General features: G+C 33.7%; 1 protein-coding gene across 5 annotated transcripts in view; it reads left to right on the plus strand.

The window, feature by feature from the left end:
* The window catches only part of ct (homeobox protein, cut), an 86,857-nt gene that overhangs the window by 44,376 nt on the left and 28,208 nt on the right, over positions 1-14,273 (plus strand). For all 5 annotated transcript variants that reach the window (XM_081976214.1, XM_081976213.1, XM_081976211.1 and 2 more), the window contains exon 2: positions 1,323-1,463. In XM_081976214.1, the coding sequence (XP_081832340.1) occupies positions 1,323-1,463 (141 nt within the window). The remainder of the gene's footprint in view (positions 1-1,322; positions 1,464-14,273) is intronic.

Consider the following 14,273-nt stretch of genomic DNA (forward strand, 5'->3'; position numbering starts at 1 on the left):
ATTCTTGAAAAAAAAACCATTTGCGATTATGTTTTCAATTTTTTGGAAAAATCGTAATGTTAACCGTGTTTTGACATCTTTTTCAATCCATGACGCTAGAGGGCGTATTTTGGTAATTTGGGTCAATGTCATAGTAGTAAATTGAAACATTTTTGAACTTATAGGCAATTATAAGAATAGCATTAAAAAAGTACAGTAGTAAATTTTTTTTTACCGAATTTTTTTATATTTTTGTCCAATACTATAAGTATTCTGGGTTTTAGATAAACTACAATTTTTGGAATCTCCCAAACGGTGAATGGATTTTTTGATTTCTTTGAGTTATCTTATACATTTTTAAAATTATATCCAAAAACCATAAATTCTCCTGAATATTATTTAACTAACAAGGAATGAAATTTTTTTTTTAAATTTGACTATTGTCAAATCCCCATTTTTACTCTGCTGACCAACTTGACAACATGATGATGTGATCCTTAATAACGAATGAGTCAGATTTCTGACAAACTAATGGAAGTCTAATAAATGAACCAGGCTAGATATTATTTTCAGTAACTGAAGACGTTTAATCGTATGCAGCTGACAAACACCGCTGTAAAGCTCCCATTCACACCAACACACAAAATCAACCAATTTACGCATAAACAACCGGAAATCGGTAAACAATGGCTTAGAAAATTGGGGGCGCGTAGCATTTGGCGCCCGCCCCGATTGTTTTGACGGACTTTTCAATTAAAAAATTGTCCATTAGGACATAATGAGGCCTCCCCGCCGACCCGACCTGGATCCTGGCAAACCAACCACCGGAAATCTGGTCAAGTCGCGTAGGAGTGATTGACGTACGTATACGTTGAGTCTTTTGTTTCACCGTTAACAAGACCCTTTCGAATGTCTTTTGTTTTTCAGTCAATCATTTGCATTCTCATTTTTTTTTTAGGTATGAACGCGGGGGTTGACATTTAATCCTTTTTAAACGGATCTTTTGTGCCTTGGCCAAATCGAGTTTCTCTTGTTTTTTTTTTATTTCCCTGAAATCTTCTCACGTAATACATTGTGAGGTAATAATAAATCTCCGAATCTGATCGCCTTCGGATCGACGACATGTATAAATTTTTTAATATCGCACAACTCCCCACGCAGATATCCGCGTATATTGCCGTCTACGTGTGATTTATACGATTTCTAATCAAACCAGGGGATTTAGATTTAGATTATTAAAAAAACCGCCGATTTCTATATGCAAAACCGACCCCCTAAATCAAACAAAAAAGGGGGAAGAAACGACCACAAGTAGTAGTTAGTAAATGGTTTTTTTTTTGCAGAGGGCGACTCTAGCTGAAAAAGAAGTAACAACCCTAAAAGAACAACTGTCAGGCAACAATGGCGGTAATTGCGAAAACAAGGACACCTCAAACATGGACAGGCAAAGTTTGGAATCAGAAATCGTCGCCAAAGACGACAAGGTAGGTCACGTTGACGTCACCCTCCCTTCTAGTAATCATCATCATCATATTTCACCATCAAAATCGTATTTGTCGTGATTCGGTTCGGGAACAAACGAGGTTAAATGGCCATATTCCCGCACGAAATCCATTTTTTTTTTCGCATCGAATATAACAAGTTATATTGAATATTGTTGTCAAAGGGCATTAAGCGGCATCGGGACCTATCGAAAAACAAAAGAAAAAGCGCCCTAAAAGGGGAACGAAACACGCGAATCAAAAATAATATAAAACCGAGGGGGGATCGATCTTTAGACGTGTAAAACGCGACGGACCCTGTTTTGATTATGTTTTTACTCCCCCCCACGAAAAAAAAATAATAATTTAGGTTGTTTGAAAAACTATTTCTATTAAAAACAACATTTACATGAAGGCGACAGCCGATTTCGTTTGACGGACATGACGTGACTGGAACGTTGTATCTGGTGGATAAAAAAACAGTAGTTTTTATTGGTAATTGATCGTATCAGGTACCCGGAGGGTCAACGGAATTGGAAATTATCACGTGATTAGCGGACATAAATTCGATTAGCCCGAAGGCATTGGGGATTAATAACAAATTTATTAGCTGGGAAAAAATGGGGTGGTTATTTTTGTGTTTTCCCAGTTCTGTGAATAATTTAATGTATAGTTAGAATAGTCAATGTGACAATATTACAAATATTTAAACCAAGAAATTGTGCTGGGTTAGAAACTACAGAACCTTGACTACCATTATTGTAGAAGAAGAACTAAAATTTGTTTAAAGAAACTCTTCAAGTCTCAATAAACTGTAATTCTTTCTGCAAAGGAAGAATAGGTCAAAGTTCCTAAACAAATAAAATACTCTAAACTTAGGAAGAATAGGAAGGAAATTTAAGCGGGACCAGAAGCATTATTCTTATGTACCAGTATTGTAGTTCAGATGTACAAACCTGAAGGAGTAGACAATACGATCCTCATGGAGTTATTGAAGAAGAGCAGGTTTAGTAAGGTAAACTAAAAAAGCACAAAATACCAGATATCACAGAAGAAAAAGAAATTAACATAAAGGAAGCAACACTAGAGGAAGCAGTGTATATTTTGGAAAAGTTGCTGGAAGACGTAATAAATAAAAAAATTAAGCAGAATCAGAAGGTTATCTTTTACCTAGTTTAGAAGCGAAAGAAAATAAATCTGAAGGAGTAGAAGATATGATCCGCATGTTATTGAAGAAGAACAGGTTTAGTAAGGTTAAACTAGAAAAGTACGAAACACCAGAAACCACAAGAGAAAACGAAATCCTAGAAATGTAACATAAATAAAGAACACCAGAAAAAGCAGAGTGTATTTTAGAAGAGTTGCCGGAAGACGTTCTGGAAACTGATGTCCCACATGGAGCTATTGAAGAAGAGCAGGTTTACTGACGTAAGCAAAAAAGCACTAAATACCAGATACCACAGGAGAAAACAAAAGAAAATTAACATAAAAGAAGAAAGACCAGAGGGAGCAGAGTATAGATTATTTTTAAAAAGAATTCTAGAAATCACTGTTATTGAAAAAAGTGTTCCTATACGTGAAGGAGTAGAAGATATGTTCCGCACGGAGCTAATAAAGAAGAGCAGGTTTAGTACGATAAACTAAAAAAGCACAACAGAAACACTCTACAAAACAAATTTTGTATTATAATATCAGAGGAAACTTTCATAAAAAACTGCTGTTAAAGCAGCTCAAGAAGACCAGGCACATTGTTAACAAACTTTCCAGGAACAGACAAATCATTTTGAAGAACTTGAATATGACAATGAAGAACTAGCATTATAAGTATGTACTTAATTACTTTTAGAATAATTACTGTTTTAGAAAGAGTTTCAAACAGTTTTTAATAAACATTGAAACCTTCAATATTTGTATCAGATTGTTTATTTGAAAACCAAATTTTACTCAACATGTTCAGTTTTATGGAATTCCAAAAAAGGTCACATTTAGGCTTTTTTGCTGAATCTTCCACCTTGAAAGTGTCATTTAATTCTTCAACAATCATCATCTTGAAAATTGTTTAGATTAAATTGCAGAATAGCCTCATTTAGTGGGGTTGTCAAACCAAAATCCGTTATTGCTACTGATTTCATGACAACGATCACAAAGAATTTGAGATCTGGTTTATATGAGTATTTTTGAACACCAGAAACATCTTAAAAAAACAAAATCTTCTAAGCACTACACCACATGGTCGAGAAAAAAACTCAGTGGAAAGTTTAAAGAGTTATGACTTTTGAATATTTTCAGATACAAAACAAAAACCAAACCGTTCTACGTCAATGTCATTATTTGAACATTTTAAAACGCTTGGAGCAGGACATCTACTAAACATGTCTCCAGGTTGTTTTACTCTGGCATCGAAAGCACTGTATCAGGAATAAACCATTAATACATGCCTTATAAAACCCAGAAAAGAACATCTGGTTCACTTAGTCTTCTAGTGAATAAATCTAATCAAACCTGACCACGGTGTTAAAGAATAATTGGCAAGTCGTTCATAAAAAGTTGGTCAAGACAATGTGAAGAATTAAGTTTTACTAACAAAAACAGAAACTTGCAGCATTTGTGGTTAGGTTAGGTTATACATACTTTTCATACATAAATCCTTAAATTGTCCTTGTAAAATGACAGTTAAACGTATTTTTCAGGTAGATTTTTAATTTGTTTAATTTTTTTAAATTTCATTTACTCTATCCATGTATTTACTACACTAATACTCAACAGAACATTAGCGTTCAGATAATCTGAAGGTTTTTACGGTGTGTTTTCAAATTCGTATTATGGTTTAAGTTTTTAAAGATGTCAACTTCTGATCAAACTGCAAACTAAGCATTAATGAATTATCTGTTAATTATATGGACAAATTGATTGTATTTGACTAATTGGCTAGTGACGTATCAGAATAAATGCATTTTGGTTTCACATAACTGATAAGTGTCCAATGAAGAAAAAAATGAGCGATATCGCCCCTATAATAGTGTTGGTATGCCGATGGCCGATTTGAAGTTTCCGTTTCCTCCCCAAGGCGATAAGTTGCGGCGGTATCGAAGTTCAATGCCTTCTAAAGGCGATTGATTATCGTTATTATTTTATAAAATGTTGCTAAAACCGCTGTGGTAAGCGCCGTTTTATAAGTATCTGATTTATGTCACGGTTTCGTTGATAAGAAAAGCGGCAGATACGGTCTCGAAGATCCGCCACATCCAACGGACAATATACAAATGAGCCCCGATCCGAACATGGGCAAAACAAAATAACTATCGCTCTTTTGAGGTATTTGAGTTGGCGATTCCGAACATACTTAAATCCCGGTCGGTTTTATTTATTTTCTCTAGGTTTTATTCGGCATTGCATGCGAGGATATTATAAACTTGCACTATATTTCGAATAATTTAGTACGAGCGATTTTCCGCAAGATAGGGGCAAATATTCGAAGCGGATAGGCAAAATACTTTCGGTTTGTTATAAATTACGTAGTAAAAGGGCTCGTATTTCGATGGGACGTGTAACGCGTACGCGAATGCCTTATTTATTTTGAATGCTTTAGATTAGTCGAAAAGTCGATTTGTTTGCTTTAATAGCCGCGCCATTTGCATGTCTAGAACGGATTTAAAGTGATTTTACAGTTGCGAATAAACACGACATATTTTTTGTGCCTTTATGTATACACACTCGTATTAGGAATATTACGACCCTCACCCCTTTCATAATAATGTGTTGCACATTTAAAAATGGCAATTTTTCTCCCTTAAACCCTCTTACTCACTAATACACACATCTCAGGGAAATTATATTAATCACCCAAAAATGATCATTAATAATATTTAAAGGACTTCGGCCTTCATTAAAAACACCACTTCGCCCTAAAATAATGACATTAACCCTAAAATAACGACCCAAATATACCGGTTCAGACATATAGCGAAAATATATTATGTTCCTTTCTCCCATATTAGTATCGAATTTCTAATACCCTTCAATTTTACTTTGTTTTAGATTGTTTGTAGGAAAAGCTTTTAGGGTGCGAACGCGGAAGCCAAAGACCCGACAGTATTCCAGATCAATTAATTTCAAACAATCATGCATGTTAAATACTAAATAATCTGAAAAACATAAATTACTGATTTTTCAATATTCTGTGATTAACAAAATCCCTCTGATGACCAATTGTTCTAAATAGAAAATCCGTGTGAAAAATATTATCAGAGTGACATTTTATCATTTATGCTAATCATGTTTATCAACATCCGGGCAAAATCATCAATTTTCAATTAATAGTGAGTGGAATTAAATGAATCAATAAGGATGTTTTTTAATATGGAAGCGAACTTAATAAGTACCATTGTAAGATCGATTTTAGATCCCATTTTTCCTGTATTTCCGTCTTAAAGTTGACTGTTTCTTGATTTTAAAGTGTTTAATTTTAAAATGATCTCGTGACTGGAAAAGAAAAGTTTTAATTTTAAAACGGTCATGTGACTAGAAAAAATAATCACGTGAATTCGAGGATTCGAAATTAAAATTGAAAGTATACATGTGACTGGAAAAAACCTTAAATTTCAATTCAAAAACAGTCACGTGACTGAAAAGTTAAAGTTAAAATTTTAGAACGGTCACGTGATTAGAAAAACCAATCGCGTGAATTCAAAATATCAAGGTTAAAATTGAAAATATTCGTGTCACTCGAAAAACCTAAATTTCAATTCAAACCCGGTCAGGTGACTAAAAAAAATTCAATTTTAGAACGGTCACGTGACAAGAAAAAATAGTCACGTAAATTAGAGAATTAAATAATAAAATTGAAAGTATCCATGTGACTCGAAAATTAGGAAAAAAACGGTCACGTGACTTACTAGATCCACCGCGACGTAATGCTTGGAAATTTTTTGAAAAACTGTTTTTGCAAATGACAATTTTCGTAAGGGTCAAATTTGCCTGAAACACCGCCACTATCCTAATGGATTTTGTGCGTTAGGTTGACCAGTTAGTGCAGGCGAAAATCGACCTTAATGATTGTATTTCTACAGTTTTGCTACTACCCTAGATTTAGCAATCATTGTGCTAGGTTTGTGTCAAATATCAGGGCCGTATCTGCCCGATTTAAAAAAAAATCCTTTTAAGATATTAGAGCGGTAACAGTTAAGGAAAACATTTATTTGGCTTTGGAGCCCTCTGGCGGCCTAACGAAGCAACCTATCAACACAGGCGGCCATATTTTTTTGAAACCCCATTTTATTTTCTATCCCATGACATATAAAAGTCTAGACAAAGTGTTGTGAGTTTTGACTAAATTTGACAACTACTACTTGAACCTTCATTAATTCGGTTATTTTGACAGTTACAGGGTGGTTCAATGTATCAATTTAAAAAGTGATTTTTTTAAATAAGTGGCGTAATACAAACTTGTTTAATTTTGAACAGAGAATCAGACAGAATTATAAGAATGTGTTTCGTTTGAAAAACTAGACTTTCTGTCTTTTTTTAGAACTGATTTTTTTACCACACTGTATTATTTTGACGTCTTTCTGCTTACATCTTTCCTGATATGTATACATTAAAAATGTTTTGGAGACCGAAAATATTAAATTATACGTAAAATGGTGTAAATATCTCAGAAACGGATACAAATAGGTGTATGACATTAATACACGAAATATGTCTAGAATTTGACGTAGAATACAAAAATGAAAAAATATACAGGGTATCTCATTCCGGTTAATTCGTTGTTTTCTTATTTTTACTTTTTTTAATAAAAAAGGTTTTTTAGACTCTCCAGTTGTGATAATTCAGGAAGTTAAGCTAGGTTAGGTTAATTATTAGGAATTACTGGGCATTACAAGAAATTAGTGGGCATTACTGGGATATTAGGAATTAGTATACAAAATTTTACTCAGCGGTTTACCCCTCGTTTAAAACAGTCTCCAGAATTAGCTCTGTAATCATCAACTTTTGGATTAAAGCAAATATGGCTAAATCGCTTTATTTTAACCCCAGCTAACTGCGGCAGAGCGTTGTAAAGACCTTTCAGGGACACCCTGTATAACGTTGTCACATACGGTTCTAAAAACTTACATTTTAGATAATTTAAGTCATATTACTTCCTGAATGCTTTCTTCCATCTCTGTTTGCGTATTTCAAATTAAAATTTTGGGCAAACTAGACTCTTTTGACTAACATTCCCTGACTGTGCCCTTTTTAAGGGCCGATTCGCGTTCGCTCAAGTATTTCAATAAGAGAAACATGCGGAACCGAAAATCCTCCGCTTTTCACCGAGTTTGCGATTTTTTTGGCGGTTTTATTTCGTCTGAAGAGATCGAGATCAGCTGATCATGTTTAATTAGCAGCATACGCGCTCACAAATCTTGCCGGATCCGATTGAAGTTTTTTTTTGAAGGACCCCCCCCCCTCAACAAAGAAAACCGAATGCAGTAAAAATAGCACAAAAGTCTCCAAAACATGTGCTTTTCGATTTTTATCTGTTAGCGATTGCATTAGAAATGCTTTTTAATAGATTTTTTCGAAGTATTTACGAGCCCATCGCTCGATAAATTTGTCTATTTTCGCTGTTAATGTGACGTTTTACAGCAGTTTCTAAATTGATATAATTTAGATAAGGGGGAGCGACTCTCTTTTATTTTTTCAAGTGAGGTGCTAGGGAACTGAAAATACCAGTTTTTTTAAAACGACATTTACGCACTGGGAACGGTTTTGACTATTTTTAAAATGCCGTAAAAACCTCCGAAAACATCGATCAGCGATTTTCACTTACCGACGACAATTTTTACGACGTTTTTTCGGGGGATTTTATGGCCCGTAACGGTTTTAATTGCCTGTGGATTAGGGGCACTTCTTGACAAATACGTTAATAACACACTGCTAGCTTGTCAACGCTTTTCTTGAAATTATTACGCTTTTTAAGTTGCTTTAATGTAGAAAATGCATCCACGTTAAGGATTTATTACCCTTCTCAAATTTGTAGCTGTACAAAATTAATACAAATTGGAATAACTTATTTTAACTCCATAATTGCAACTGAAATAGAACCTACTTTCAGGCTACTGGAGAAATTTATATCTTGAACTAACTCATTTGGTGTTTTTATGTATAAAATTGTTAGAACAAACTGAATTGGATTGAGATACGTTACTTCTTGACTACTGCCATTCATAAGTAACGTTTCTCTTGACAACCTGTTAAAAATAATTGTTTTGTCTTCCAGGATATGTTTTTTTACAAAAAGACAGAATTTAAGTCGCAAAATTTGGAAATATTAATTTAGTTTGAGTACCTGCTATAAAAACAATTCTAAAAATACTTTTCAGTTTCAGTTTTCAACATCAATTATGTCTTCAATATGTAAGAACAAATTTTATTAAAATCTACTAAAAAATAGATTTTTACCTTGAACACCCTGTAGCTGCGAAACAAAATCATTGTAAACCAAACTGTATAGGATAATTTGGTTCGCAGGATTGGAGATAGTCAATAAAGGTAATTTTTAACAATTTCTTTAATTTAAAGTTATATTATAATTTTTAGTTAACAGTCATTTTGTATAGTGTTAAACTAAAAGGGTTTTTCTTATATCTAGTTTTTTGAAAACTCTGCAAAAGACAGTTTGTTCGATATTTTCTGAATAAAATCGCATTAAAGTGCAGTTTAAATCCGGTAACCTAACACTTCTTCTAAAATATTGTCAATGTTGTCGTATCAAACTAAAAAAATACCAACTCTTCAACGTAGTGTATAAAGTCTACACCAGAAAATTTTACTACAATTTGCAAGAATTACATTTTAACACAGTTTTCGAAACAAGACGATTTTCTGAGATTTAACAGTTATTTTGACAATTGTCACTTCATAGTCTTCTGAAATCACGTGACAAGTGTCAATAACGTCAAAACTGTCAAATCAGGGTTTAGAAACGTTTTCTTGCAGTATTTGATATAAAACGCGTTCCTGAGATTTATGACAGTTATTTTGCCAATTGTCACGTGACCGTCTAACTAAATAATGTTCTTCAATCACGTGACAACTGTCACTAACGTCAAAACTGTCAAACCATGCTCAAATGTTGCAAAAATCAGGATTTCAAAACGTTATCTTGCCGTAATTGATATAAAACGTGTTTCTGAGATTTATGACAGTTATTTTGCCAATTGTCACGTGACCGTCTAACTAAATAGTGTTCTACAGTCACGTGACAACTGTAACTGACATCGAAAGTGTCAAACCATGCTCAAAAGTTGCAAAAATCAGGATTTAAAAACGTTTTCTTGCAGTATTTGATATAACCTGTTTTTGAGATTTACGATCTTTGTCAATGGTCACGTGACTGCCTAGCTAAATTATCCTTTAAAACCACGTGATATTTGTCACTAATGTCAAAACTTAAAAAACAATTATTCACACAACCTAGCACAATGATTGTCAAATTTAAAGTCACAGCAAAACGACTGTAGAATTAAAATCATTCAGGTCGATTTTCGCTTGCTCTAAGTGGTCAACATAACGCAAAACCCATTAGGATAGTGGCGGTGTTTCAGGCAAATTTGACCCTTACGAAAATTGTTATTCGCATATTTCTAAGCGTTACATAGTAGGTCATGTAAGCCTGTTTTCCTAATTTTTCAGGGTCAAATTAGCCCTTAACCAGTCAAAAAGTGCTTCTGAAGCACCCTGTTACTAAACCGTAGATAACACGCGTATTTTTAACTCTTTGTATACATTTTTATATGTCGATAGACAGCCAATGAAATAACTTTTCCATTGTATAAAAGTTGATTGGTTAGTGGTACCGTTTGGCCGCTAGAGGGCGTAAACGTTGACCAATTTTTTGTTTAATCCTCAAAAACTCTCTTAATTGCACTATTTTTTATACGTCAATAGATAGCCAATGAAATAAGCTTTCTAAAAATATCCTAACTAAGGTTGATAGGATGGACGGTTTGGCCGCTAGAGAGCGTCAAAGTTGACTAATTTTTTTTATGACTTTTTTGTTGCATTCTTCTGTTCAATCTCCAATAACTCATTTATTTACCCCATTTTTAGTAGAGTTTTATATGTTAATGGATAGCTAATGAAATGAGCTTTCTAAAAATATGCCAATTTAGGTTAATAGGTTTGACGGTTTGGCCGCTAGAGGGCGTCAGTCTTTTTTGTTGCATTTTTCTATTCTACTAACTCAGAATTCTTAGTGATGCTGCCAAGTAATGCTCACTAATTCCAAGCGGTTTACCCCTTGATAACGCTAGTCTCTTAAATGCCATCTATCTTAAAAAGTAGGCGTTTGAAACCAAAACAATCCAGCTGATTTGCATGAAAAACACTTAAAGCAATTTTTCATTGATGTTTAACTATCCATCTATCAACCCACACCAAATCTCAATGTTTGTCGTAGTTTTATAAAAAAGGGCCCCAAAAACAATTTTCTCTCTCACATCTTCGATGAACGATAATAAAAAGGATGATTTTCTCCCCAAAAAACAGCGTCAACTAATACCAGTGAGACCGTTCCTAAACCTTTACAAATACTTCTTAAAAAGGATAAAATCGCCCTAATCGGTTTATCGAAAGTAACAAGACTTAAACTCTCTCGGATCGATTTCTTCTTGGTTTTTAATGCCATATTGGGGATCTAATCCTTTCAGTTGAGAACCTGTTAACAAAAACACTTAACAATAATCAGAATTTTTTTCATGGGCGCCATTTTTACCAGTTATCCCTGAGTGGTAATCACACATGCATGAAACAATTCACTGCAATAACAAATGACTTAAACAGGAAATGATGGCGTCGCTTTTTTACCTAAAAAATGGACGAGTAAATGTGTTAATAGTTTTCACACTGCTGATTTGGTATATGATTAAGTTCTGTTGTTTCCAGCTAAAAGTGAACCTTTTAATACTTCAAACCATGAAGGTATAAAGGTGTTATCGTAACGACAAAATGATAACGTGAACCACCCAAAGATTCCCCTCAGGCGATGATGTGTTACCAAGTCATTAAGGTTCATGAATATTTTATAAAGTAGTTTTGCGCAATTATTTTAAAACTATTAAATTACTTTTTTCTGTTGTTGATGGGTTTGACATGAAAAAATCGAGATCAGTTGCATAACTATTCCATTGTTCTGCGCTGAACTTATTTGGTTCACTCTGTTTATATATTACAACATCCAAATGTAATAATCGCAAAATTATCAGGATTATTAAAAATATATTAGTGTGTTAGAAAAATTGGATCGGAAAGTTGCAAAGGTTATCACCAAAATTTGGCAAAACGCTGCCGATATTGATTTTTTTTTTCCACTCATTAATACATACAGAGTAGTGTGTTAGTTAAGTGCCTTCAATCTAAATCGCAGTAAGTCCTAAAAAACATTCCGCTAACATATTAGAAAGATTACAATCAAAGTGTAAAAAACCCAACACACCCGTAAAAAATCATCAAGTGTAATATTTCATTTTAGGAATAATTTATAATCATCAAGGCCGATATTCAATCTGTAAATCCGGTTTTTTCACTTAAGTGATTTTTATTACACTTTGGGACCAGTGTCTGGCACTTTTTGACCATTTGATTCTTTAAAATAATAATGTTTGCATCGGGCACGCCACTGCTATCAGGAAAGAAACCCATCAGCATCGAAAAGGGAGATACAGCATTATCAATCCGAAACCCCCTTGTCTTTTAAAGCATGCGATATTTAGAATAGGTGGAAATAAATGAATTCGCACACGTTTGAGTGAGATAGAGCGTGTTTTAATTACTGGGGTCAGACAGAGATGGGCGACAATCAATCGATGTTATACTTCAGTCTTCGTGGGCATAGAACACTAATTGTCTGATATAAGGGGATGATCGCGGGAAGGGCGACCAGTGTGGTAGGTTTTTCACTTCATTTTGTTTTATGAGTGACAATTAAAATTCTATAGAAAAAATCAAATTAAACAACGATGACATCACAAACGCAAAAAGTAACTGCTTAATCAAAGGTGCCACATTCTTAAACTGATATTTTTACAAGACTAACTGAAGAGGTTTATTTTTCTAATACCACCCTGTATAAAAGACACGTCAAAAGCTAAAATGTTGACCAAATCCGAAAATCTGATTTTTCAACGTGAATGATGTATTCAAAAAACATATATTTAAGGTTTATTTTCATTTGCAATCATATTTTTATAGCAAACTATTTTGTTCCAATGCAATTTAGTCGTTTTAGTGTTTAGTAGTTGTTGGTGTTATTATATTTTTTATTAAATTTCCTCCAAGTGGCCTAAACTTAGGCCTATGGTTCTTTTCGTGAATAAATAATGGTTTAAGTCACTTGATTTTTTTGCTGAAAAAACTACGTGACTGACCTTCACAACAACGACAATTTAGGTGAAAGTCATCATGGTTCATTTTTGTTTGCCATCACTTTACATTTTTACGACGAATTACATTGTTTAAGTGATTTGGTTCGCGGTAAATTTGACCATAATGACATTTTGTTAAAGGAATTTTTAGAATTTGTGAATTTCGATACAGTAATAGCAATTTCCTTGTCATTATGGTATATTTTTCTTTCCTCTTAGTATCTACACTTATGACTAATCCCGTGGCTCAAGTGGTTTCTTTGAAACTAATTTCGACCATAATGCTGTTTTTTACAATTTATGTTTTGCTCCATAAACTGTATAGTATAGAGATAGAAAGAAAGGAAGAAGAGAAAATTCCAAGAGATTTTAAGAAGAAAATGATGAAAAAAGGCTAAAAATGCAAATCAAAAGCAACACTGCAGGAAATTGAATTTTGATATTATAAAATGCCAAGTAGGTATATGTATTTCTTGGAAGAACCGCCAAATTTGACAGTTCGCACGTCACGTGTCAAAATTTAGCTAATCTGGACAGGAATCTGCAAAAATCTCAGTTTAAAACAGTTTGCTTGCCAGAATTCGAGACAAGACGTGGTTTTCAGCTTTCTGACCCTTATTTTGACAGTTATCACGTGAGTTTCTAAGTAAATGGTATTCTAAATTCATGTAGCAGTTGTAACAAACGTCAAAACTGTCAAACTTTAACTAAACTGAGCATGAATGTGCAAAAATCTCAGTTTAAAACAGTTTTCTTGCACTATTCGAGACAAAACGTGATTTTCAGCTACCTGGCAACTATTTTGACAGTTGTCTCGTGACTATCTAGGTAAATAGTATTCTAGTTTTATGTGACAGTTGTAACAAACGTCTAAACTGTCAAACTTTAGCTAATCTGGGCATAAATCTGCAAAAATCACATTTTAAAACAGTTTGCTTACTAGTATTCGAGACAAGATATGGTTTTCAGCTTCTTGGCCATAATTTTGACAGTTGTCTCATCACTATCTAGGTAAATAGTATTCTAGTTTCATGTTACAGTTGGAACAAACGTCTAAACTGTCAAACTTTAGCTAATCTGGGCTTAAATCTGCAAAACCCGCAGTTTAAAAATAGTTTTTTGCAGTATTCGAGAGAAGAGGACATTTTTAGCTTCCCGACTATTACTTTTGATAGTTACCACGTAACTGTTCATATTCTAGTTTTATGTAATAGTTGTAATCAACGCCAAAATTGTCAAACTTTAGCTTATCTGGACATGAAAATGTAAAAATCCCAGTTTAAAACAGTTTGCTTGCCAGAATTCGAGACAAGACGAGATTTTCAGCTTCCTGGCCATAATTTTGACAGTTGTCCTATAACTATCCAGATAAATAGTATTCTAGTTTCATGTGACAGTTGTGACAAAC

The sequence above is a fragment of the Ips typographus genome, linkage group LG3 (genome assembly GCF_016097725.1).
Source record: "Ips typographus isolate SLU linkage group LG3, UJ_Ityp_2.0, whole genome shotgun sequence".
NCBI classification, from domain to species: domain Eukaryota; kingdom Metazoa; phylum Arthropoda; class Insecta; order Coleoptera; family Curculionidae; genus Ips; species Ips typographus.